Source organism: Lepisma saccharinum, chromosome 9 (assembly GCF_977018435.1).
Source record: "Lepisma saccharinum chromosome 9, izLepSacc3.1, whole genome shotgun sequence".
In the NCBI taxonomy this organism is placed as follows: Eukaryota; Metazoa; Arthropoda; class Insecta; order Zygentoma; family Lepismatidae; genus Lepisma; species Lepisma saccharinum.
The window spans coordinates 41,176,486-41,204,462 of record NC_139237.1 but is presented as its reverse complement, the minus strand read 5'-3'; the positions used below and the strand labels follow the sequence as shown (position 1 = coordinate 41,204,462).

At 35.3% G+C, this 27,977-nt stretch overlaps 1 protein-coding gene across 5 annotated transcripts in view; it reads left to right on the top strand.

The window, feature by feature from the left end:
* LOC145992022 (uncharacterized) overlaps nt 1-27,977 on the top strand; it is a 101,307-nt gene that overhangs the window by 62,803 nt on the left and 10,527 nt on the right. Inside the window, exons 4-5 of one of the 5 annotated variants that reach the window (XR_014442119.1) lie at nt 182-1,091; nt 13,696-13,756. The exons of 1 other annotated variant lie outside the window; for it this stretch is intronic. Coding sequence is in view for 3 of the 4 variants with exons in the window: in XM_083128037.1 (XP_082984163.1) it covers nt 24,291-25,092 (802 nt within the window). In the remaining variant the exon portion in view is untranslated. Of the gene's footprint in view, nt 1-181; nt 2,346-13,695; nt 14,465-24,290; nt 26,186-27,977 lie in introns of those variants that run through there. 3 more of the 5 variants (XM_083128037.1, XM_083128038.1, XM_083128039.1) reach the window with 3 other exon arrangements.

The window sequence follows — 27,977 nt, the reverse complement described above, 5'->3', positions numbered from 1 at the left end:
AAATACAAGGGAGTAGAATATATGAAAGTATAAATGATCATGTGTGATGTTGGCATTAATTGTGATCACAGTCTATTGAGTGGTACTCGAGGATATTTGAAAGTAGGCCCACAGAAGGTACTTACTGTAGTAACACCAGGATTGAGTCTGTTGTAAGGGTAACTTCTTATCTCTTTTTCAGGTCAGGAAAATCTTCCACGTCTAGAGCATCAAGTGCCTTGACCGTTAAGGAACTAGTAAACTGTTTAAAATCAAAACAGGACATTGTTGTTTCATCCAACAGGATTTTGTTTCAACCCAACAATACCAACACCACTTACAATAGCACCGTGAATCAAACTCCTCAGCAACACTATTTGGGCAGGGCTGCCAAGGATTATACATGTCGTTATTGTGGAAGGCGCTGCATCTCTGGTTCGCAACTTCGCATACACATTCGGAAGCACACCGGAGAAAAGCCTTATGTCTGCCCTATTTGCAGTAAGGGCTTCAGTCAGAAGGGCAACATGGAGTGTCACCTGAAGATCCACAGTGGAGTTAAGCCATTCAGTTGCGAGTCGTGTGGAAAATGTTTTACGCGTAAAATAGACCTCCAGTATCATGAGTGGTCACATACTGGCGAGAAACCTTTTACTTGTGATCTTTGTGGGAAGATGTTTGCGAGGAAGAGTCATCTCACTGACCATCGATATGTACATCTTAGATGTGGTTCTATGACATAATGAGGAAGAGGGAATGTCGTTAGTAAACGTCTTTTCTTCAAGTCTACAATATATCATGGTTCTTTCATGCTACAACTTCAGTGCTGACATATACGAGGGCTGCTGGAAAAGTTTCTGCAATCAATATGAAAAAAGACATGAAATTCTTGGAATGGCTTTATTGTTTTTCAAAGTATTCACTCTTATGATCGATACACTTTTTCATATGCTCAAACCAATTTTGAAAGCATTTTTTTCACTCTGAAGCTGATACCTCAGAAACCGCTGTTCGGAATGAGTCAACAGCTGCTTCAGGCGACACAAATCGCTCACCACGCATCTTATTTTTCATGTGTGGGAACAAAAAGAAGTCATTAGGTGAAAAATCAGGTGAGTACGGACAATGAGTCATTAATTCGACATTTTTACTGGACAAAAAATCAACAGTTTGGTGTGCTGAGTGGGAACTGGCATTGTCATGGTGAAGAATAATGCGACAATTTGGGTTTGTTTTACGCAATTCATTGATGATGACCTCTGGCAAACAAATTGTTGTATACCACTCAGCATTTACAGTCCTTCGATCTTCTAAAGCTATTGTTGCCACATGTCTGGTATAACCAAAGAAACAAGCAATCATTTGCTTGGCAGCACTCCTCGAAGGAACAACTTTTGTTGGTTTCGGCTCACTTTGAAACACCCAAACAGTGGATTGCTGTTTAGTTTCAGGTTTGTATGAATAGATCCAAGTTTCGTCCCCTGTAATGATGTAGTACACCAAATTTGACTTGCCTTGGTTGAATTTTTTGAGCATTTCTTTACACCAATTTACACGAGCCTGTTTTTGAGCTTTGGTCAAGTTGTGTAAGATCCAACGGCTTCAAAGTTTCCGTACGTTCAGATGACCATGCAAAATCGTATGTATTTCTTTCATGTCAATGTTCAAGGATGCCTGAATCTCACAGTATGTCACATGCTGATCTCTCTCAATAATTTCACGCCCAGCATCAATATTACTGGCAACAACAGACATGGATGGACTACCTTCATGAAATTCATCACTGAGAAATGTGCGACCACGCTGGAATTCGGAAAACCAATTGTACACAGTCCTATTGGATGGTGCTTTATCCCCAAAAGCCAAATGAAGTCGCTCGATGCATTGTTTCGGTGTTAAACTACATTTGAAATCATAAAAAATCATTGACCGATAGTGTTCACGAGAAATTTCCATTTCTCACACGAAACTACTTCACCAAACTGCTGTGAAAAATAAACAAATAAGCTTAAACAAACAATCAAAGATAATTTAAACATAAAAAAGATCTATTCTTCCGATTTTTATAATAGCGGAACACTAGCGCCACTGTTGCTGGTAGTTTGCAGAAACTTTTCCAGCAACCCTCGAAGGTTGTATCCAGACTCATACCTTAACTATGAAGCTTGTTATAGCCATTTATGTTGCCATGTGTTCCATACAAGAGATAAACTACCGGAAAGTTTTAAAGGCTTGTTGAGATGAGTTCATCTGATTATAGTGATTCATATGCTTTTTTTTAATAACCTACCTATTTTGCAATCAACCTTTGTCCACAATTTTAGAACTTATTGAACCAGAAGTTATGAAGAAGTCAAAAATGGAATTCAGACCGGATCAAGAAAGTGTGGGGCGTTACACCCATACCCCCTATATGCCTTCATGGCGTGGTGCTAAGCACAGGGGAGAACTTTACTTTTTTTAATTCCACTGATGAGGAATTAGTATTTATTCTCATGTAAAGATGCTCAAGCACAGTTGGTACCAACATCTATTTTAAATTTTAACTTATTTCTAAATATCCTTTTTATTAATTTAAAAACTAAATATATATACGTAAAACAGCTTTATCAGTAAGTAAATAAAGTTCTCTATGCTCACTGCACTATGCCATGAAGGCATTTAGGGGGTGTGGGAGTAACGCCCCACACTTTCTTATGTACACATTTACAATCTCAGCCAATTTTGGAAGTGACGTGATCAACACCCCCCACCAGGTTACCCTCAGATACCAGAGGCTGGCCAAATACCAGACTGCTTTATAAAGGGACAAGGTCAGAAAAATTCTGACCTTAATTCACCCACTTCAGGAATTGAACCCAGGCCTCCCACATGGCCATGCAGCACCTATCAACTTGATACAACAGCTCCGAGTGGTTAGCACATCGCGCTGCGACGCCAAGGGTCCCGGGTTCGAATCCCGGTCGGGCTTGGTTGTTTGTGAATGTCCATTCATCAATTTCATCATTTCATCACTCATCCCCATCTTCGCAAATTAGCCAAGAGGCACAAAACGCGAAGTAAAATAAACTAAATCAAATCAAATCAAAATTGATACAACAGCTCTGTAAAGAAGGGAATTTGTTCTCAACACCAAATCGAACAACACGCTTGGCTCATAGGATAGAGAGCATTGCAATCTAGAGAAAGCTTGAAGAAGTCCATCATGGTGCTTCAGGATGTGCAATGTTCAACATCATATTTATTGGTTTGTTTCATCATTTTTTTAATTGTAGGGATAGCTTGATATGCTACCAGTAAAGCTATAGCATTTCTTTAGCTCTGTTCTTTATGCTCTTACAGCGAGGTCACCTCAACCTGCTTTTTACAACTCTTTCTTGGGCATTGTCTTCATTTCTCGGAATGCCTTCCTGCTTGTTTTCATTCTGTTTCATCCACCACCACTTCAAATTAATTAAAAAAAACATAATTGTGTTTTGCAACTTCTGTTGCCAGTCTCCATTAAGGCCTCCCCGATGGTGCAGTGGTAGCGTCGTCGCCTTTTAAGCAATGGGTCTTTGGTTTGATACCCGGTGGAGGCACGTAGTGGTTCAGATCCCACTTTAAACTGTAGGTCCAGTCCCAATTAGCCTTACTGTGCATAAAGTGGACTTAAACACCAAATCAACCAACCAATCAGTCTCCATTGTGAAGTGGTTAGCAGGGTATAATATGCTATGAAGCCAGGTGCATTGTGTTTCATCGTGTTTGTTTCTTCATCTATTTCATTGCATTTGTTTCTTGAACTATTTCATCACTTTGCCATTCATACTCTTCATTGGAAATAACCTGAAATGTGATGTAAAATCTCTAGTAGTAATAACAAGGGCAGTACATCCAAGTGACAAAAATTATTAGAAGAAGATTAAAATTATTATTAGAAGAAACAAAGAACTTGTATTATACAGCAAAACATATCAGCTTATATATATATTTTTAATTCATTAAAATATACTCTGGGCTCTCCTCAAGAAATGGCTAAGACTTCCTTTCATCTCCCATTCTGCTTACATGATACTTTGTTTGTCCTTTGAAGATGTGGTATTGAATGGATATTTGTTCCAACCCCTCCTTATTCTTAAGTGTCTCTGTCTCATTGATTTTTCTGTTCTCACGATGGAACCTCTTTTCCGCTGTACTTATTTTTACCAATTTCTTTCCCTGTTGTTGTTTAGCTTGTGGTTTTGATTTCATCACTCATTTATAAACATATGCTTAATTACAAACCCTGGTTGATGAACATAAGAATACATTTTAAAGTGCTTACATTAGGAAAGTGTTTTTAGGGCTGAAACAATACCATCTTAACCTGGTACAAATGCTGATACTTTGAAATTAATTCGTAGACTAATATTTGTGTGTCTTTTATTATCGCACAGTTGTGTACATGAGCCAAGAGCATTGAACAGATAATGCATAAAATAGAAGAATGGCAGTGTCAATGTGTTACAGCAATTATAAATCTTACAAACACTAGACATTTTGTTTTGGAGTTACCCTATTTTTTGATTGAAGGTTTAAATGATTATGAATGCATATAATATGCATATTTCACCAACAAATAGTATTAGCATCTGTAGCCTATATCCTTAACAGTCAAATAAATTCAAACTTTGCTACAGTTTAAAACGTCACACACATAACACTTTTTATTTTCATTAATGCTTTTCATGCATTCAGGCTATGTCATCTTACTGTTTTTTGGGTTTTTTTTTAGCAGACACCACAAAGTACTTCATAATTCTATGAAAAAAAATAATATTTTAATCCAATTGCATGTCTAGAATTTTACATTTTATGTGTGAATGACACACACACATAATACTGGAATACCCCACAGTCACAAAGTTTGGGATGTTGTCAGGGTGAAAAATCCTGGGGGGGGGCAGGGGGGATTTCCCCCCAACAAAAATTTCCAGGGTAAGCAATTACTTTTAATTTGAAATATACTTTACTAAGAATAATATCGAAAACACACAAATTAGTGTAGTTGTGAGTATTGAATGCATTCTCTCTCAAGAGATCATTAACAAATCTACATCAATACGCACAATTAAAGTAAAACAAGAATGCAAGAAAATAATAACTATGAAATCTAATTGATGAGGTAATTTTTTTAGACAAATTTTGGAATTATTGTATATTCGCAATCTAACTCCTAGAATAAAAAAAAGTACAGCACATTGCTCTTCACTGATATCTAATTTTGCCCATCATGGTTGGCATTTTTCTTGAATTGTTCTATTAGTTCTTTAAGAAAAAAAGTGAATATAAGTTACCTAATGCTTATTGCACTGTGCCATGAAACTACATAGGGGAGGGCATGGAGGTGATGTGATCAGCATCATGACCAGTTGCTTTTACTTTCCTGGGTTGCCTTCAGGTACCCATTTTATTAGACGCTCTGTTAATTCTTGAGATACTCTATCCAAGGAGGATGTCCGAAAATTTCCCTCCTCAAATCACACACACACACACACACACACACACACACACACACACACACATACACTGGGAATCAAGCCTAGGTCTTCCTCGTGCCCTACCAACTCAACCTCTGCAGCTATAAAGAACAATAAGGCTGAGTCTACAACATTTTCAATTTTTTTCTCAAGCCCTGATTGTTCTGTAAATGATATTTTGTGTTCTCTTAGAGTTCTTTTCAATTCACATAATGACAATACAGGGCCACAGACATTTGAAAATGAAGGACTCAGGTGTAAAACATGCTAAGTGACATTTTGGTAATTTTTTTAATTACAAAGTAAAATGTTCCATCTTTCAATTTTCCAGTGAAATTGCCATACCATAGAATTTGCATTGGACTCAGTGAAGCCTTCTGAAATTGGTAAACACAACACAAAACAATTTATCTAGAGTATAGCTTCTATTAACCTTTTTTCTTAATGAACTCAAAAATGACCAAAATGTCACTTACCATGTTTTACACCCGAGCCCTTCAAATAATGATAAACAAGTAGTTATTCTGTTTCCTCTAGATGACAGTAAGGCTAGAGGCTCTTATTATCAGTTGGTTTCACAAATTTGTCTCTCTTGCCAGTAAAAGACATCTGACTTCAGTATTTAGTAAACGCAACGTTAGCTGTACAAGCGTAAGTTGCTCGCTTCACCAGTAACATGCAGGTTTTTGAACAAATGTATGTACTCAGCTAAAGGAGTTTACTGTGTACCAATACTGTGTGGCATAAGTAGATTTTGTTATTGCAGGACTGTTGTTTTAACATGCTTGTTTTATATATTGGTTTCAGTTACAACTATTGTGAATAGATTTTAAGTGGCTACAATGGTCAAGGCAAATTGTTAGGAGTATCAGTATTTCCATTAGAACAGTATGGTATTAACTGTCTCAGAGAGAGCATTACTATAATACTCAAATTTGTTTGTATCAATAATGTGCAATATTTTCAATATAGAAAACAGTTATGTACTGCCTTTTCCTTATTTTTATACAGAAAATATGAAGCAGTGTATCTGTGCAAATTCATGTACTGTCACAGACACTTATGGGTTGTAACAACAGAATTCCCTTTCATTGGGCTCATTACAACTCAGAAGTGTCCATGACTGTACGTACATAAGCAAGGTACATTTTGAGTGAACTCCACCATTTTGAATGTGTTCTTTATCTTCAGATGTTCCTATTGATAGTTCCTCAATTTGTAAATCATAGTGCCAAAAATAACATTTGCTTGCAAACTTTTCGCTTAGCATAATTAATTTTTTGGTCTTCCATCATGTCTTACCAACTTGAATCCATATTTATTTTTTTAACATGGTCAACTGCAATTGCAGGTATGGATGAAGTATTGTTTCCATAGGCTTTTACTTGTTTAGTATAATAATATTTGTTGAAATATTTGTTCATTTGCACTGAATAAAACTGTTAAAAAGTTCAGTCAGTTCCAAATGCGCTCTCATTCATAGAATCTGTGTCTTGGCATTGAGCAACAAAGCAGCATTTTAGGTATTGTTGATTTCTATTGCTGGACAATGATTGTTGATTGATAAAATTGCAAAATCATAATTTCTTTTTTAATAATCTCTAACTTTCTTCCCTAAACCTGTCGTTTTGCTAATTATGTGCATATATTCTTAAAATAAATTTCTGTACACAATGGAACCTTAATTGCATATTTTTGAGAGCTTAGGAAAATTTGAAATTCAGTAAAATATTCTAGCATTTTGCAACATTGAGACTAGGGAGATTAAGTGTAATATGTGGGGGAAATGTAAAACTGAGGTTTTTTCTGTGGCAAGACATCAGAATCATATATAAATATGCATCAATTGAAGAAGTGAATACAAGATTCATAATCTTAACTACATTTGTGCTATTTATATAATTTCAGAATATATCCAATGTACATAAACTTTAAATCTGTAAAAATTATGGATGAGCCATACCAGTTTGAATTGATGTTGATTCCCACTGATACTTATATCAATATGTTACTTGAAAATTGTAACAATTGAAAGTAGTTCGGCATATTAATATTTATTATGTTAATAAATTGCAATTATATCATAGCAATCTGCTAGAATTTTGCGTTAAGATATTCATAATTTCACATGAGATAATCATTTAATCAAAAATACATTTCTCCTCATAATGTTGTTGCAAAAATAATGAATGATTACTTAATATTTAGACACTGTGAAAATTTGTGCGGCATTTTTGCAGACTCTGGAAGAGTACCGAATTAAATTGCAGCTGATAGTTTCTCGTGCCGATACCTATACATTGATAATGTATTAGTTCAGCATTAGTAAAAATGTAATAATGTAACATCTATATTATATACATTGATACAGTTAGAAACTGGCTCAATTTAATCAAGTTCCAGTAGAATTTAATAAAGTGACATTTCTTGGAAAAGCATGGATTTTTTACTTTTATGCAAGAGAAAAACTATAGCACTATCACTGATATAAACCAACCTTGTATATGAGGCTCAGTCAATAAATAACGCGGGAGAGGATATTTCACAGTACTTATGTAATGAACCTCAGAAGTATTGTCCGCCACTGTTTAGGCATTTATCCCATTGTGACAGCAGTTGCATGCTCGTAGAACCCTTTGGCTGCTGTTGGAACTAATTGCGCACATACTCCTTGACGTCATTGTCCGATTGAAACCATTGTCCCCGCAGTGCTTTTTTGAGCTACCAAAGATGTGGAAGTCACACGGGGACAGATCTGGACTATAGGGGGGGGGAGCTCACTTGAATTTTTTCAGACATTCCTTTGTTGCATTGGCTGTGTGTGGTTACGACACCACGAGAAAGGTGACTGGGACATTTCAATTTGATTGCCTTCCTGAGCTTCGTTAACATTTCACAATACCGCTGGACATTGACTGTAGCTTCATGCTCCAGGAAGTCGACGAGGAGCGGTACCTTGCGATCGAAGAAGAACAAAAGCATGACCTTGCTGGCACTAGTGTGGGGGTTCTTGAACTTTTTTGGTAGAGGGGAATCTTCGCCAGGAATGACTGGACACGGGCGCTGCTCGGTTAGCAGCCTTTGCGCATACCTTGCCAGACACGTAACGCCATCTAGCGGGGAAAAGTGCGCAAAACAGTTTCGTCACACCTGAACCTCCATTTCAAGCCCGTCGACACATTTCTAACCCTTCTAACCCATAGTTTTGGTGTAATATCCTCTGCCTCATTATTTATTGACTGAGCCTAATATTTTTTGGCATCAGCGGATGCCATATCTCAGTACTTTGGTTTGCCCTAGTGTTTTGTCACAACAAATTATAAATGATAAAAACTCTGAAATACATAATAACAAAGTATGCTTTAAGTATCTACTAGCTACTAATATTCAAAAGAAAGGGCTTAAGAAGAAAAACTTGAGAATGTATGCAAAGGAAACACACATCTAGTTTTTATACACATGAATATGTTATACTATTGTAAATTGTACTCATTAGTGTTTAATGTGTAACTTATAGACCTGTGTGGTTTGTTCATAATTGTACTGTTGTGAGTTGTTGTAACAATAGGAGGGATTTCATTGTTCTATAGTATGTAATGCTAATTTTAAATAAGTTTGATATAATGTTTATTTAAGGAAGAAAATAATTGAGTTGTAAAAAATGAACACACATTTGTTGCATATTAGCATATCATCATATCAGTTAGTTTCAATGTCACGCAGATACATTTTTTTTCAGTTGAACAAAAAATGTGATTTCTTACAGTGAAAATAAATCACACAAGTTACATTTGATGAAAATTTTTGCATGAGAATATGTTTGCAATTTGGTATTCCCTGCAATGTGTGTAGAAATAAAATACACAAATCTGCTTGTGGTTTTTAGAAAGATGTAGGGTTGATTTTTGAAATCATGTCATAGTCATGTGTATTTTTTATAATTGGGTGGGGAGGGGGTTAGTGCATTTGGAACATATGCATACCTTGGCTGCTCTTACATACACAAGTAATATTATTATTATTATTATTATTATTTTTAATTGGAAAAATGTGATTTCCTACAATATAAAATCATGCAATGTTCTGACCATAAAAAGATATACATGTATAAGTGTGACATCATCAGTAATACGAACATTGGAAGAACCTGAATGTTATTTTACCACAAAGTTAAATTTAAAATGACAGAAAAAATTGTCACATTTGTTACTAATTGTAAAAAGAAAAAGTTTGTTGTATATAATTACAGTAAACTACCTGTGATGAAATTGATGATGACAAACAAATAAGTTCCATTGATTTCAGTAATATATTTGGTAAACCACATTAGAGTCATTCCATGCCAAATCAACTAAGATATGTGCAATTTCCAATTTCATGTTTCAAGTTTCATGAAATTTTTGGAGTTGAAACTATGCATGGAAGTTAGTAACTATGAAAATTTTTAGTTTCGTTTGTCTTGTTTGATATATCACATCACCCCTTTTCCTTTGGAATTATTCTTTGAATTCAATATGGCGTCAACGATATGCCGGACCTGCACTTGACACACACAGCTAGGGATCTCTCTGTGCCTATCCTATTTCTTTCATGACCAAGTATACCCAGGATAACTTCTTTACATTTTGTAGGGGGTGTTAAGGGAAATTTGACTTGTCATAGTTCATGTAATGAGGCTTTTATCAGTCACATAGTTACACATATTATTTTGTATCTTCTGATCCCATTGCAGTCCCAGAATCATATTTTGATATGTTTTAGAGTATGGCATGAGAAACCAAATATATTTTTTTCATGATTTTTGGTGATGACATGTTTTGAGATATTGAAGGTCAAAGGCCAAGGTCACGTGACAAAATTATATTTTTAACCAAAGGTAGACTTGTTATATATCACTGGAAAGTTTATTGAATTCCCTGTAGAATAAGCTTTATTTGATCTTTCTAGGCAAAATAGGGGCGGAGTTACAGCACATTAAGTACAGCTAAGCGGGTTCAAAAAGAACAATTTATGTGAACTTTGACCTTGAATAATTTAACAATTACAAGACAAACGAGACTCAAAATTTCCATAGTTACTAAGTTCCATGCATAGTTTCAATTAAACAAATTTCATGAAAATCGTTTATGGTCAGGTTGGAGGCTACGTTGATTTCGCAGGGAATGACTCATTGGTAAAATGGTGTTAGAATAAGAAATTATGACCCTTTTAGAAGCTTCAAGATTCCTAGTTAAGCATAGGATTATTATACCACTAAATATGTAATTGTAGTATTATAAATGAGAACTGTGTATGCTGTACTTAACTCTTTTGTTATACTTGATAGCAATGAATGAGTATCTGTGTATGCTGACTGTTATATATTTGATTATGCAATAAAACAATTTTTCATATACAGCATTCTTAATAAAAATACTCTGAATTTTGTGCCCAGGATTTCCATATTAAATGCATTTTTTTTGTACTGGAAGTTTTTTTTTTATTCAGGTCATACTAATTTCTTAGCTACAAAGTCTCCAAATGCAAACATTGTTAAGGCTTTCTTCTATTTCTCTTATACTTTCTTCATGCCCTCAAGGTATTCCAGATGCATCTCCAAAAATTTGGATATTAAAGTAGGAGTTGGAGAAGCTTTTTTGTTGTTGGATCTAGTTGAAGAAAACTGCAAGAAAGTAATTGAAGTTTTTGGTAGTTGTTGTTGATACAAATAATCACATTATAATTTAATTAAAGTTTTAAAAGAACTAGAGAGATTTGATATGTAGATCATTCTTGATAATTAATAAGTTGAATTAATAACAAGTTTCATTCCTTACCAAAGTTGTCTGTTTCTACTTGGGTTGAGTGGAAAAGAATGAGACTCATCTTATTTGGACTTCAAGGTCACACAGCAGAAATGTGTGGTTTCTAGGCATGCTGGGCATATTCTCCCCCTACCTTAATACATCCATACCATCTGTCCGGAAGCTTGATAAGTTCCCAACAGAACCAGTCTTGTGGGATGGTACAATGCTAGGAGGAACCCTCAGCCTCTGTAAGGACTCGGCATTGGTGAACATCTGATTGGTATCAATATTGGCTCTCTCATGATGTCAAACAAAACATATTCAGAGGATGCAAGGTCTAGCAAGTATGGAGGATGTTTGAGGATGGTAGTTTTGCCTAGCATATGCAGAAGTATGGGGACTGGTGTTATTGTGGTTAAAACGTAGATGTGTATTGCCCATTTTCCCGACCATCTTTGCTGAATTCTGCGACAAAGAGAATGGAACTGGTCACAGTGCCTGCCACTGTTGATCTTTTCACCATGTAGAGCCATTCCTTAGAATTCAGGATGTTCTTGGGCATCCTTGACTAACTCCCTTGGTCACACTCTTACTCCTATCTTTGAAAGCCTGCACGAAATAAAACACAGGTGCTTGGCTAAGAACATCATTTCCACACACTACCCATAACCGATTCACAATCTTTGATGTTGTTACACTCTCTTTTGACAAAAAAGACAGGTTGCCGTTGTCCGTGATAGTCGTGTTCCATGAGAGCACCTCGCTTGTTCACATGCCTGACACCACTGGGATATACCATCTGCCCCATGGTGCAAACGTACGGCGAAAACAATACACCTCCACTTGGCAACAGCCAAGCAAATGCGAAATATGTTCCACTCACATGGTTGGTCTCATTCTTTTCTCACCGAGCTAAATATTTTCTTCATCCATAGATTAGTGGTGATGATTTATGATGTCTGGACAGATGAGACATGCATTCATGTCCAGGATTCGAACTTAGAATAAGTCATTGGTCATGGAGATTTCATAATGGATATCAGGCAATACTATTCTGGAGCCCATGTATCTCACAGGGACCACAAAATGCTGTGTATCATTTTTGAAAATTTTCATTAATTTTGCATCAACTGTGAATATTGTGATTAAATGACAGACAGTTGTTTCAGTTTTTTTAATATTCTGCTTATAATCAGATATTGTAGATAATTACCCTCTAATAGGAAAAATATAAGGAGGTATCTACAAGTGGTTTCCTTTCCAATAGCATTTCAATTTAGTTTCCAAGGTCTACAGGCTTTCCAAAAAATTATTTGGGCCAAAAAGGCCTTGAAAACAGGATCACACAAAGAGAACCACTTGTAAGTACTTTTTATTTTTTTTTTAATGTGAAACAGTGGTTTGGTAAGCATTTTAGTGAGTGATTATCCCATGTATGAGCTTATAAATATTTTAAAACAGAACTGCTAAATCGATATATAGTTTCAGTGGAATACTTATGTATGTTTTCGACAACTTTCAATGTTTCGGTGTTCAATTATTGATGTCAGTGGGAATCGGTAAGATTATCAAGTGTTGTAGCTTCAAAATTATTTCAGTACAAAGTGATTATTATTATTAATATTATTATTATTATTATTATTATTATTATTATTATTATTATTCAGTTTCCTTGTTGACTTTTATAGTTTAGAAGTAGCACTTTAATACATGACAATTTGAAGTTCTCTAACTGGGATCCCAATTGAGAAATCGTTTCCACAAGATGGGATTGAGATCAGAATTTTTACCCCCCAATCTGAGTATTGACATTTTGGGATCTTGCACACCCCTAATAGGTATGGTAAAGTTTCCCTTGCATATAGCACCATGCCATGAAGGCACATTAGGGGATGTGGGGTGTAGGGCCCCCTCAAATTCTCGATCTCTGCCATTTTCGAGGTGATGTGATCAGCACATGCTCCAGCTGCCTTTACCCCCCCAGGGTTTTCCCCAGGTACCCATTTATTTGAGGTCGTCATCCCTAATAGAAATGTAGCAGAAAATAAATGAATAGAGAACTCTAACCCAAATCTCTGTCATTTCTATGATATAGCCTTGAGATGCTGAACCAGCTCACTGCAATGGGAAAAGAGTGGAATTTTAAAACCGCCGTGCTTGGTAGTTCACTGGTAGACTGTTGACAAGGGATACCAGATATCCGTCAAGTCTGTATTTTGCACTGCACTGTATGATAAAACAGCTCCTGTGTGCACCAATACATTTCAATTACACTCAGAGATATTCATATCCACTCATCATTGGCAGCAGTAGCTGGCCCATGCTCAGCAATAATGTCATTTCAATCCAGCATGTTTTGTTATTTCTATAAGATGTATCTGCATACTATCCATATTTATTTTCTAAATCAATGTTGTATTTATTTTCAGATCAACTTTGACACAATCAACTCTTGCACAGAATATCTTCAAAGGTGCACCTAACTTCAAAAGACTAATGCTTGCTCATTGTAAAGATGAACCTATAAGAGTCAAACTCGATGACTTGTTTAGCAGAGACCTAAAATTTGAAAGCAAACTTGATATGGGTACTCCAAATATAAACTTTGGCTTCAAGCCACAAAGGGAGGTTGTAAATTTGAGCACGTACTGCTGCATGTTTTGTGGTAAACCGTATAAAACGAAGGCAAGTTACCTGAGACATTTGCAATCTCACATGGAGCGCAAGAAATATTCATGCCCGATATGTCACAAATGTTTCAGTCAAAAGTGGAACATTGTTCCACATATGCGCACACATACGGGTGAGAAACCATTCCGCTGCATACTGTGCGATAAAACATTCACGCAGAAGATTGGCCTTCAAGATCACATGAAAGTACACAGTGGGAAGAGACCATTTGTGTGTCATTTGTGCAATCGAGGTTTTGCGAGAAAATGTTTATTGAATGACCATTTTCATGTTCATTTTCCACATGGCAAGAATCAAACCAAAATGTGATTTATTTTTTAAAAAACCTGTCCTATTTTGTTTTCTGACTATTGTGCCATTTCAGTGTGATTGCCAATTATAAGAAGTTATCAATGTCATTGATAATAAATTAAATTCAGTATATCTTGTTTCGTTATTTTATATGCTACTTGCATCTGAAGCAGAATTATCTGTCTCTGAACATATCCTTTCTCCTAGGTTTTGACTTAATAGTGAAATTTTAAAAAAATATTTTCAACATCTATTTAATTCAAATAAAATCTAGTAATATTAATAAAAACTGTACTTGCAACATTTAGACTTGCAATTCCAAAATATATTTCTCAAGAACTATGAACAAAATGTAAGCTGGAAATCCTTGAAATGTCAGGAGATTCCATTAAAATGTTTACCCTCTAACAGTATCCTATTTCTGTGGGATTGTCCTCATCCCCCTTCCCTTCTGGCAAAATACTGTTTCCACCCTCTCTGTACCTTCAAGTTGAAGTGTTGATTCTGTGCAGTGAAAATTATATTTTGCCTAACCATTTTTCAGTGGCATTGAAATAAAGTTGCCATTCTGTCTTGCAGACATATTGTACCAGTCACAGAACTTTTTATTTTTTGAATTTAATGTACATTATTTCAGTTTGTATTTCCTTTTGTTTTTTGCTCAGATTTGATTCAAAACACATATGCAAAGGATAAATAATAAATAAATGAATGGAAAAGACAGAAAATAATTGTTGATATAATAGAAAATTAATGGTCTGTCAGATGTTAAAAACCTGGATAAGTCGGAAAACTTTAAATGTAGTGTTGGTGCATACCACGAATATGGATTATTCACATATTTGTAGATCCTAATTTGACACAGGATGTGCTCATAAATTAAAACAAATACAAATATAAGAAAATATACAAGGTGTTCTTCAGAGACCCGTGGTGGTCCAGTTGGTATGGCAACTGACTGCCATATGTGAGACCCATGTTTGATTCCTGTGGTAGGTGATTTCAGACGGAAAGTTTTCCAGCAATATCCCTGCATGAAGCGGCTCTGGAGTTCATTCAGCCTCTAATAAATGCATACCTGGAATCAATCTGGGGTAGGAGGTAAAGGTGGCCAGAGCTTGGTGATAATCACATCATCCCCACAAATGACTGAGATGTACTTATCCCCATGTTGCAATGTGCAGGGGTAGCTTTACTATTTTACAAGGGTTTCATCCCCATTTCAAAGGTCTACTTCAGGCTTTCCAATAAGTTTAAAAGACTCGCAACATTTGTTAAAGATGTAAAATGTGTAAAAAATAAAAATAATGTCATAAACCTCTTGCAAAGCCTGGAGAAGGGCTGAGAAAGGAACCAGAACATCATATTTAGGAAGGAAAACTGCTTGTAAGTACGGTTTTTATTTCTCTAATTCTGAAACAGTGCTTGTGCCAATATTCAAGGAAATGTTAAATACAAATATGGCATTCCCTGCAACTGAATACCATTACTTTCATTTTTCTACTCACGTCAGTGTTAAAATAGGAGAATGGTCTGGACACTTATTTGAAAAATGGTGTCCAAATATGGAATGATTAAAAAAGTTGTCACAAATACAGTTTTTATTAATACTGTTAGTTCTACTATGAAAGATGAAAGCAGCAAAAATTAAAATAAAATCCTGCTTCCCATGGTGATATGAGAAAGTAGAAAATGTATTGATTTTGTTGTACTCAGATAATTTTTAGAACTCATTCCATTACTTATATTTAACTGCTTTCAATGTACACGTATGTTGTTATTAAGAAAATCACAATGCTATCTCCAGCATTTGAATTATGAAGATTATAACAGTTTCTGTTTGTGTATTTTATATTTCCTGAAAGATTTTACACCATTATTTGTTTGTTTTTATTCTTTCACACCACTTGTACAGTAGATGCTGTGCCATCACTTTTTATAATATTTGTGTTATGTATTATTCATATTATTACCTTACGTTTTGTCAGAAACTTTTATGACAATTTTTGCTTCTTGTTATTTTCAGTTTTGAACATTTATGTTTCTACTCCAGTTGTAACTTACTGTTGCCAAATGAAAATAAAAATACTATAAATTATGTGTGAAATAGAACAAATTGACCGTCTTGAAAGGGAGGTGGACATTGATGAGGATTATACATGGTGTATCCCTCAAAACTCCTCTCTTCCAATTGAAATTGATCTTACTTCCATCACCCCAAAACACTGGCTTGAAATGGACATTTTTAAAGGAAATCTCCATTCCACCAAAATCTTTTATTTATTTACCAATTTATTTTGTTTCACCTAGTGTGTGTGTGTTGAAGCAGACCAAAACAATTACCTTTTTTGACCACATGGATACTTCCTTTGAGGAATTATACATACAAGTGCCTCCTTATTTTTGTATTAAAATATTCAGATGTCATTTTCACTACAACTTCATTCAGGTTCCTACTAATTTCTTTCACCCGGAGATTTGTAATAAAATTTCATTTGTGTGCCCAATGTTGTTACATCATGGAGTATACATGTCGAATCTGGCACAATTGTGCCTATATTTTCAAATTTCGTACTTTCTTATTGTGCCTGTAATGAATGTTACACGTGAAGTAGCATCTGCGTTGTCTATGAAGAAGAGACCACCTGCTAGACTAGAAATAATATAATTCATAGCACTTGTGTGTATTGCCAGTTTATATTACATATTTTGTGTCATTTTCACGTTATAGTGTAAAACTAGGTATTATTCTGGAAAATTGCATAATTCACATTTTTTCACAATTACAAAACCGAATGCCTGTCTCCGTAAGCCTTAGATGCAGTCTGTGACACCCATGTCACACCTAGTAGCTGTGGGCACTAATGCTGGCTGTGACCCATGTAACATGGAGTGATGTGTGACTTTGGGAAGAGCCTGTGTATCAGATTATGTTCAAAGAAACATGTTGAGAGTACCATATGAAACTTGACGTGTGTCATTAGCAATTAGTAAAGTTTTAATTTCATTCTGACCATATTTGGGGGTAGTTTCCCTCCGAAAAAAAATCACAGCTTTAGCATTATATATTTTTTCCCTCCAAAGTATCAGCAGCAAGTGTACAATTCTTGCCACAAGAATGGAATGCATATCAGGCGATATGCAGGCACGGTTTTGAACCCTCACATTCCGGCGTTGCATATGTGAGGGCCTGACAAGTTTCAAATTCCATAAAAATAATAGTTTTTTTAACATTCGTCTTCTTGTTCTACTAGATAAATTAAAATTAGATTTATTTGACCATGGGCCTAGTCTATACTGAGGAAAACAAGATATAATTTTTAACTTTAGCATTCATAGTTTCCGATATCTGTGAAAGAAATTCAGAATTTTGAATTTTCCACCGAAAAAAGCGTGGCTTTTACAATAAAATATCTTTCTCTCCAAAAGTATCAGGAGCAAGTAAACAATTCTTGCCACAAGAATGAACACACATCAGGAAATGCAGGTAATGTTTTGAACCCTGATGTTCTATTGTTACCTACAAGTTGGATTTCAAATTTTGTAAAAATAATAATAATAATAATAATAATAATAATAAAAAAGTTAAATAAAATAAAAACCAACAACATCCACTTGTAACCTAGACTATACTTAAGAAAATGAGCTATAATTCGTAACTCTAACATTCATAGTTACCAAGATATAAATTGTTATTGAAAACCTTCAGAATTTTAAATTTCCCACTTGAACTTAACTTCCAATGTTAAGGCACAATTTTGCAAATTGCCCCAAGCCTCTAAGGGTTAACCTACCCAAATACACTTTCAACACTTTATTTTGCTGTTCTCAACTTTTCGGTGTTATCTTTTAAACAAAACTTCATGTCCTTGAGTATAGTATATGTTACAACAGCCTGTTCTGGGCAATGGAAATTTCCACTATGACATGAAAAACTTCTAAATCCATTAACATTACGGATAATGACACAGAAATGAGATGTGCAAAATATCTTGGTGTTATTTGTTTTGGTTCTTGAGAAACGTGCCTTCAAACACTGCTAAAATTCACGTCCTACGTCACCGAGTTGAAAATGTCCTCTGATTGGCCTTATGTCATCACTTAGAAATGCGTGCAGGCAGGGCTTCTGCTTGTCCCGTAAACTTAGCATGGGCCGTGAAAGTGACAGCAAAAGTTATTTGTTACTGTGTAAATCAAGTATCTTATAACTTCCAGTGCAAAAATGTGTGTTCCATTTCTTGGAGATAAAGTATGCCCTAACAAAGCAATACTGATAACAGGCAATGGCTCAACATGTGAACAGCCTTGTTCATTGCCAATACACAGGTTCTGACTGGCATTATTGTTACAAGAATGCCTTATGGTAACACTGTTAAGCCTTGTTTGCATGTTAATATAACATAAAATGCTGAACAAGGCAAAATTTATTGTTTTTATTTTATTGCATTTTATGTTTTATTAAGAATGCCTTTTCTGGAATTACAATTATTTTCGTCATAAACATTTTCTTCACAAATTTTTTAAAAAAAGTTTAGAACACTTGGGTTTACACGTCAATTTCTGCAATAAAAGTAGTGAGTGATATGGTACAAAAAAATGATACACAGAGTTTTTAAATATCCTGCACAAAACGAGAGTTTTCTTCTGTTAATACATATATTTTAAATTGATGTATTTATCCTACTTTTCCATCACTGTCTAACCACAACGATGAGAACGCATTGTTAATTTAGTATGTATCTTTTCTAATGTCACATTTCTTGCCACTTTTGGCTAATTGCGACAATGAAGATGAATGACTACAAGCAGTATTCAAAATCGTGGTGCAGGAGAACCCCTTCCCCACACTTCCACCACCACCAACCAACATAATCTAAGTATCACCCAACCTGCTCACGAGACGAGACTTTGGTCTGTCCCGTCGTGTTTCTAAAACATTCACTATTCCTGTTTTCTTTTATGAGATGAAAAGGGAAATGTCTCGTCTCATGAGCAACACTAATGTTAACCATAGAAGCATCCCCTTAGCTGTCCCCAAAGTTTCGAGCAAACAAACACCCCCCACCAAACAATTTTCCCTTTGATGAAAGGACATCCACAGAGGAAGTCATGCCCAGGTCGAGTGCCAAACCTGGAACATGCGACTTCCTCAGATAAATCATGAATTTTGTGTATAATAATTATTGTGTGTTGTAATTACAATTACAATGGCAGTTAATTCGTGGTAATTCTGAATCGGCAGTTTGGTTTACATATGTAATCAGGATAATATCAATATCGAAATTTTTGAGGGATTTACAAGGAGGAGCCAAACAAACAAACAAACAAAAAAAAAGAACATCATTAAGAAAAGTTTTTTATCTTTATAATCTCTATGCACTGAAAGTTTATACCATAAGCATTTACATACATTGTTGAGTTTATATTTTCCGAGACTTGAGATGAGAATGAGAATTGCCCTCCAAAACCGAGACGAGAAGGAGACGGATGTTTATAAATCAAGACATGACTGTCAACGAGACCAAGACTGCCATGTCTTGTCTCATCTCGATAGGATTAGGATCCCTAGTGGTGAGGTTGTGAACCAACCAATTAATGCATTCAGGGTAAAGAGATGAGGTGGCTATTTTGCAGTACAAAATTCAAAATATATTGTATCATTTCAGTGTGTGATATAATATTAAAGGCTACATATTATTTTCTTGTAATAAATATACATAAACTATAAAGCATTGAAATGTACTGTGCAACTGCTGTAATCTTCTATAGTTTATTTTCCCATATCTGCACAAAAATATTTGATCATAATTTGCGCAACACAAATGAAACGCAAACTGAAATTACTTTATGGAAAAGAAAGTAAAATAGGCTTTATAAATGAAGTGAAGAATATGAAATTGAATACCGTACACATGTCATTCTTATTTTACACTACATAGGTTATGGTAAATTTCGATAAATGTAAGTTTAAAATATATTTTTGAAAATTGGTCAGGTAGCCAATTTTACAAGCAATATTTTTTGCATGACTTGATGAGAATACGCACGCAGCATTTTATCTTGCGTGTGAGCAGCAGGGATATTTAAGAAGAATGATCATTACAAAGCATAGCTTTACCTTCCACTATTGCTCCTTCTTCCATTATTTAAATCTGTACAGATTTGTAAAACTGCTGCACACGTTGGCTTTCCGTGGCTATCCCCAAGTAAACTGAAGGCTTAAAGAACAGACGACAAACGAGCTCTAAGTAGTGATGTTTTGAATGCAACACTATCCTCGCAACTTTGGAAGTCACGTTTTTGCCTTAAATTGAATGCAGAGAAACACGAGAACTTGCAGGGATCATTTTTCCAGGGTGTAGTTATTAAAATTTCTGTAAAAAAAAAAATAGTGGAAATGTCCATTGGGGAAGGTGATTGCCTCCATCACATTTTCCAGGGATGTGTAACTGATTGGAAAGCTGAAGAAGAAATCATTGAGTTGAATTTTGTGAGCAAACTTCTGCTCAGAAGAGGCACAGCATTAGGAACAAGGAGTGGTTGGAATTGACAAATCTCTGGCTCCTTAGCAAGTGTTACGTGTGTTAATTGCTAAATACAGGTTGTTGTTTGAATTTTTATTTTGCCTCTGTGTTGCAAAAATCCACTGTGATCAAGACCTGCTAAATTTTCTTTTTATTGTTATCGTAATGAGTGGTCAATGAGTGGCTTTTCAAGTGCATCCAGTATTGTCCTCATGCTGGATCCGCACTGAAACTTTGGCCCTCCCACAAGAATTGGATCATTTGCATCTAATTTGAGAGTGACGGGAGGATAATATTGCAGATTGTTGAATTATTAAATAAGCCATATATAACCCATAGCAAGCAAGCAAAGTATGAATACTTCTCTTCATAATCATACATTTGAGGTGCAAGCTTAGCTATTTTTTTTTAATCCAACTAGATATCTATCACATATGTATCCAGGTCATTATGGTTTATTCTTAATGCAAGCTTACATATTTCATTAGTAATGGTCTTGTGAAGGGAGTATGTAATCAATGTATGTGAAATGGCTAATGTGAAGGAATTGCATAATGACTGATATAAAATGAAGAGAATGAGAAACACCATCCATCATTGTATTCAGTGTGTGTTTTTAAGAACATATTTTTTCTATGAAAATTACAGACTGTTTCCACACATGTGTGTGAACAATGTTGCTGCCTGGTAAATGTGAATGTTTCAACATTGCCAAAGTTATATCCATGAACCGTCTGTGAACAATCCATCAAGTGGATGGAGTTTGCAAAGAATAGAATGCAGTTGGAGTGCAGTCTCATGTTCATCCATTTCTGCTACAGTTGACGACTTTGAACTCTGTTTACATATAATCTCTGTGTTAATCGCTGCTACAGTTGAAGGCTTTGAACTTTGCTTACATATAATCTCTGTGTTAATTGCTGTTACTTTGAAGACTTTGAACTCTGTTTATATATATTCTCTGTGTTAATCGTTGCTATAGCTGAAGACTTTGAACTCTGCTTACATATAATCTCTGTGTTAATTTCTGCTACTGTGAAGGTTTTGAACTCTGCTTACATATAGTCTCCATGCAAATCTTTGCTACAATTGAAGACTTTGAACTCTGTTTACATATAATATGTGTTAATTGCTGCTACAGTTGAAGGCTTTGAACTTTGCTTACATATCATATGAACACACACAAAAAATAATATACTGGAGCAAGCAATGAAGAAATATTTGGAGCTTTCTTGACCATGTAAATTGCAGAATCACATATATTCTGGCAAGTAATTTATGGAAGAGATTAGATGTTATTTCTTAGAAGACTAAATAGCATACTTTTGTATGCTGCACATTTAATGTTCTTGGTTTGAGTTATGCAACTTTCAAAATCATGATCTAAAACCTATAAGAATATTATTTTCCTTCAACATTCGATTAGGGAGTACTAAATCCAGGCACAGTTAGTTATTGTTCTATAATGTTTTGCTCAACATTTTGTAAAGTATCAATGTCAATATGCTGGGTGGAACACAAAAAAAGTAGCCCAGGCCTATAGCATAGCTTAAGTACAGAAATGTATGTAAAGAAGTTGCCTCGCCATCACATAAAATGTGGAAATTGATCCACTGCTGCTATATGCAGCTTTCTAATCATGGTTAGACTGATTTTGTCTTGCAGTTCCTGTGTGTGTAGATTTACTTCATACACTGTCTTCTTCCTGTATTCCCAAAGATAACAGTCAAATATTACAAGGTAGGTAGAATATAGAGGCAACAACTTTTTTCTAATCATTATTTCCTCAGAGAGGACCTCATGGATTCACTACAGAGACATGTGAGTAGTGAGGCATGTCACCCCATCCTGCTGGAGAACCTTGCTATATCTTTCCTCTACCGTGAGTTGAGAGAAACAACCACGGTCCATTGATGATCATCCTGACAATCACACCAAACACCATTGAGTGGCTGTTCATGAGCAAGGTGAGGGTTCTTCGCCACTCACTTAGAAGGTGGCACATGATATGATCCTCAATTTTGTTCTTGGATAAAATATATGATAAAGAAGCTTTCAATGAAACATGTATCACATAAAAGGTTACACTTTGGAAAAAGTACTACTGCAATGCATGCTCAATATGACCACCATTGTTATTGTTAACCTCAGTCAAGTGAATACTAATGTTATTTCTTACCCTACGGAACATGAGTTCTGTAATTTCACTGCAAGTTTCGCTAACTTTTTCATGGAGCACTCGTGGATTCTCAGTTGCCCAAAAGTGCACATTTTGTTTGTTAATCACACCATCCAAATGAAAGTGTGCCTCGTCAGATAAACGTTCTTCAATGTTGTGTTGTTATCCTCAGCCCGATGAATGAAGGCTATTCTCTGCTGTTTGTGTTCATTTGTGAGTTTTTGCACCATGGTAATCTTGTACGGCTACATATGGAGATCATTTTTAAGAATCTGTTTAACAGAGCATCTTGATATCCCTAGTTGTATTGCTGCTTTTCTAGCCCATTTGCTGGGACTCTTCTGCATAGCGACTCGAATAGCTTCAATATTCTCAGGCGAATTCACAGGTTTGGGACAATCATGCTTCGATTCCACTGTTTCTTCCATTTGAAACTTTTCATGCAGTTTGTGGACCATTTTTTCTAGAGGGGCCCCCACCGAGTATGAAAATGTGCAGGAAAATGCCTCTTGAGTCACAACAATGCTTTTTGTTTCAGCAAAAAATTTCACAGTACCACAGTTGCTGATCACTGTTGCATCATGAATTACACTTCACATTTCATCACGCGATTTTTCCAATGACTACTGCAACTGCTGTTGATACACATGACGTGATTCCTCATCTCAGATCCGAGAAATATAAAAAACAAAAACAAATGGATAATTTTGTGTGCCATTCTGTATGTGGCTTACAATAAGAAAATCATACTTCATTGCTTATTACATACTGAAACAAGTCCCATGCCGATGCTTCAATATCCTTATACCATAATTTACTTGTTCATATGTGTCAGCCTCTTAATATATGCACAACTGTCACACGATGTGCCTAAATCTATAGACACTTTACATGTGTTGGTATGTCCTGCTGCTTATATGTGCATGTGCCTGCTGTGTCAATTCATATGTTAAATTTTTAGGGCTTTGCATAATCCTTCAGCAAATGTCTTGTAAATTCCAGTTTGCTATGTATGAAACAAATTTTGCACACAATACAGGACTTCAAGAACCAAAGCTACTTGCCCAAACACAACCCAGTATGATGCTATTAGAACTCTGTAAACATTGTAATTTGTCATGTACATTTTACATATTTGTGTTGTATAGAACAAGTTTATTTTAATGTACTCATCCTTTCTGTTACATGTGCTTTTTACAAAGCTTGTCCTGGCCATTTTGCAAAGTGCTTGTTGTTAATTTTTACAGCATTAGATGTAATGGTGTCATAACCTAATTCAGTCAAATAATTTACTAAGGTAAGCAGAAAGTAGTTTGTTATTTTCTTTGTTTATTTTCAGGCTAGCAAGAACTATCACTGAGGGTTCATCTCAAGTGAGTCCTCAAACTTTGAAAGCTCCGGAAGACATACAAACCGATGACAAAACTTCAGAAGCAATGAAGATTCATGCCACACATTTTCTACTAGCTCATGAACAACAAAATTTGCTAGCAACTTCACATCCAACTCAAACTAAACAACCAAATTTATTATTAATTCCAAAGATGATGCACACTCAGCAACCTCAATTGCCATTAACTCCGTTAGTACCAGTGATTCATCAACCTGGAATAATAAGAATTCCAGAAGTGCCACTGACTTGTCAGACTAATTTACTGAAAACCCTGGAAGCTACACTGACTCGTCAGCCTAAATCACTGCCAACTCCAGAAGCAACACAGACTAAAGGACACTTTCATAATGTAGCTGATGGCACTTTGCAGACAAATGCTGAGGATACAAAATATGCATGCAGCTATTGTGGAAAACTGTATCAACATAGCTCAGTTCTGCGCATTCACCTGAGAAAACACACTGGAGAGAAGCCTTACGTATGTTCTGTTTGCCATCGAAGTTTCTCTCAGAAAGGAAATCTAGACCATCATTTCATGCTCCATACTGGAGAGAAACCTTTTGCATGTTTGACGTGCGGAAAGAGGTTCATTCAAAAAGGCTCACTTCAGAGTCACGAAATCACTCATCATAAAAGTCCCGAACTCCATGTTTGCACCATTTGCAACAAAACCTTTGTCCAACAGAACCATTTGATGGAGCATGTTCTTTCACACCTGACAGAAACGAAAGCCGAATCTCCAGTGTAATTCATGTGTATGCAAGTGGATCTCTATTAGCATCTCAAGTTAATTAATGTCATAATCACATTTTTTTTTTGTTTTGGTAAAGTTGAGAAACCAAGAATGTATTAAAACACATCTTGAAGCATTCCTGGTGATAAAAGATGAAGAGATTTTATTGACATATCAATATCGACCAAGTGAATTCTGAATCTGGTGTTGAAAGCTAGAAAATAGTGGCGATGGGACTCGATGCACTGTGTGTTACCCAGAGGATAAAAGCTGTCGGGTCCTGGTCCTCAAAGGACTATTGTGCTACAGGGATAAGGGTTATGAGCTTATCTTCAGGATCTGAAATTCATTCATGAGAATGACATTAGTTCTTGAAAACTCAAGCTCATCCAGAATTTACCTGATCGATATCCCAAGGAAATCTCTTCACCAAGATTATATTAATTTCCTTTTTATCAAATGTTTCATTACGAGTTGTGAAAGTGTAATTTGGAAAAAAATCCCCAGTGAGCAGTCCAAAATATCGCTGTTGACTCATCATCGTGAGGACAATAGTAGCAGACTCCAGACTGTAGGGGTGTGCAATATTGTATATACTGATATCAAGCCGATATTTTAAAATACCAAAACATTAATATAGTGAAAATATCGACCTCTATATGTTAATATGAACCACATTCATAAACAACTTTGTGCTTGACCACACATGATGAATGCACCAATACTGTTCATTCCTTGATAAGGGGGCAGGGCTTGGTTAAAAATTGCAGAGTAAAGCCATCCCTTCATTGTGTTGTGGGAAGCCTATTTTTGCTTCTTCAATGAGAAACACGATTCTCTGCTGAAAAATATTAAGTTATGGATATTGTCAGTATTGTCAATATTGATATTGTCACTACCATTGATGTCGATATTATTTTTGATGCTCAATGTATTGACTCGATATAAATATACAAATGATATCAACAAATCCATATTGCACACCCTTACTTGGCAGCCCTTTCCTAGAAAGGCTGGTTGCACTACAGAGTTTCAGTTTTAGAAAGTGAAGTAGTACATAATTACATAATAAAGATGGAAAAAAAGTTACTTAATATAGATTAGGATATGCATATTGTATTGTATTATGCAAATGGAACCACATTGATGAGTTTCACAGAGTACAAAAACAAAAACCTTCCTCGCATACTGTGAATGTTACATTAAGTGTCATAGCTGTGTGTGTGTATTACATGTAATTGTATAAGTTCCTAATCCTTCTTCCATCATTAGAGCCATACTATTCTGGTGGCATCTTGCTTCAGTTTAGAAATCATTAAAAAATGATGCATTGCAAAGACATTTCAAACTCGCATGGTAGTTTAAAACAAGATTATGTTATTGGTAAGGAATTAATGGAAATGTTGACTTTGTGTTATTATGCATTTATTGCCAGAGAATATAATTTTTAAATATAAGCTCTTGTGTGCAATACATATTAAGGGATTGCTATTATAATGTGTGATATTGTGTAGAACAGGGTTCCCAAACTTTTTCGTTTCATGGTGCCGTTATTGTTTCAGGTTTTTTCCACGGTGCCCAAGTCAGAATGTAGGCCTATCTAACACTTGCAATGCTAAGTTAGTGTAGTTAGGTTGCTTGCCTTAAGTTAAAAAATAAACACATATTTTAAATTCAGAAAAATTTTGTATGTAAAAAGTACTAAATAAGCACTTGTTTGGAACAATCATATCTAAAACCATTTATAGACTAACAAGTAAGTGGCATTTCATTGAAAATATTGGAGCATTTTGCGGTGCCCCTGTAAGCCATTCAAGGCACCCCATGGCACCACAGTGCACACTTTGGGAACCACTGGCGTAGAATACCGAGGTTTATAAAAAAAATATTGTGTTTTTTGTTTCTATTTCTTTATTAAATATTAATTCATCATAGTTGTAACATTTTTTATGCTTTTTACAATTATTGTTGTCTTTAGGGCCTCCCTGATAGCATGTATTCAAGGGGTCGAGGTTTGATACCCGACAGAGGCACATTGCACAGTGCCATAGGTCCAGCCCCAATTAACATATCTGAGCATATAGTGGGCTTAAACAAATTTTGGTTGACTGAAACTTTTATCGCCTTCATTTAGTTTCACATCAACATTGGTGCTAATAACTATAGTTATAGATGGCTTTAAGAAGAATATATGTTAAGAAATACCAATATGTGATCACAATCCAAAGTATAAAGTGATATTATAAGCATTAGTTTTTGATATGTATACATGCCAATTTTTTTATCTGTTATGTTCTTAAACCAAACAGGGTAATACTATAGAAACATGACAATAGTGAATAATAATTATAATGAATATAATGTATATATTTAAACAAAGGTTTATTGCTATGTGCATATTCATTAAATAGTTTTTTCGTGCTGCATTGTAATATGATTATTACATTTGTATGGAGTAGGGAGTGATAACTACGCTGATGTACATCAGGTTTTGGTTCCACTTTGAACTCTAGGCTCAGTATTGTTTAGCCTAACTGGGCGTAAAGTGGACTTGCACATATATTTTTTTTAATATACACATATACCATTTTATTGGTCATATTCATCTTACTGCTCAGAAAGCAGCAAAACAAAACAAAACATACCTCACATAATAATAAAAATTTCCAATGTTTCACCTGCTCCCCGCAATCATTGTCAAGGATACATTTTAAATGGAGTTGAAAACAGGAGTGGCCAGTAGGAGCAAGAAGCTGGCAAAAGTCAGAACATTTTAATTGTAATTTTTTGTGTGTTCTGTTTTATCTTGTTTCCCTGCTTTGTGACAGGTAAGACAAATGTTCTGCTCAGCACATGGTGTTAAAAGCTATTTTTTTTTTAAGTGTTATTGATGTCAAAAT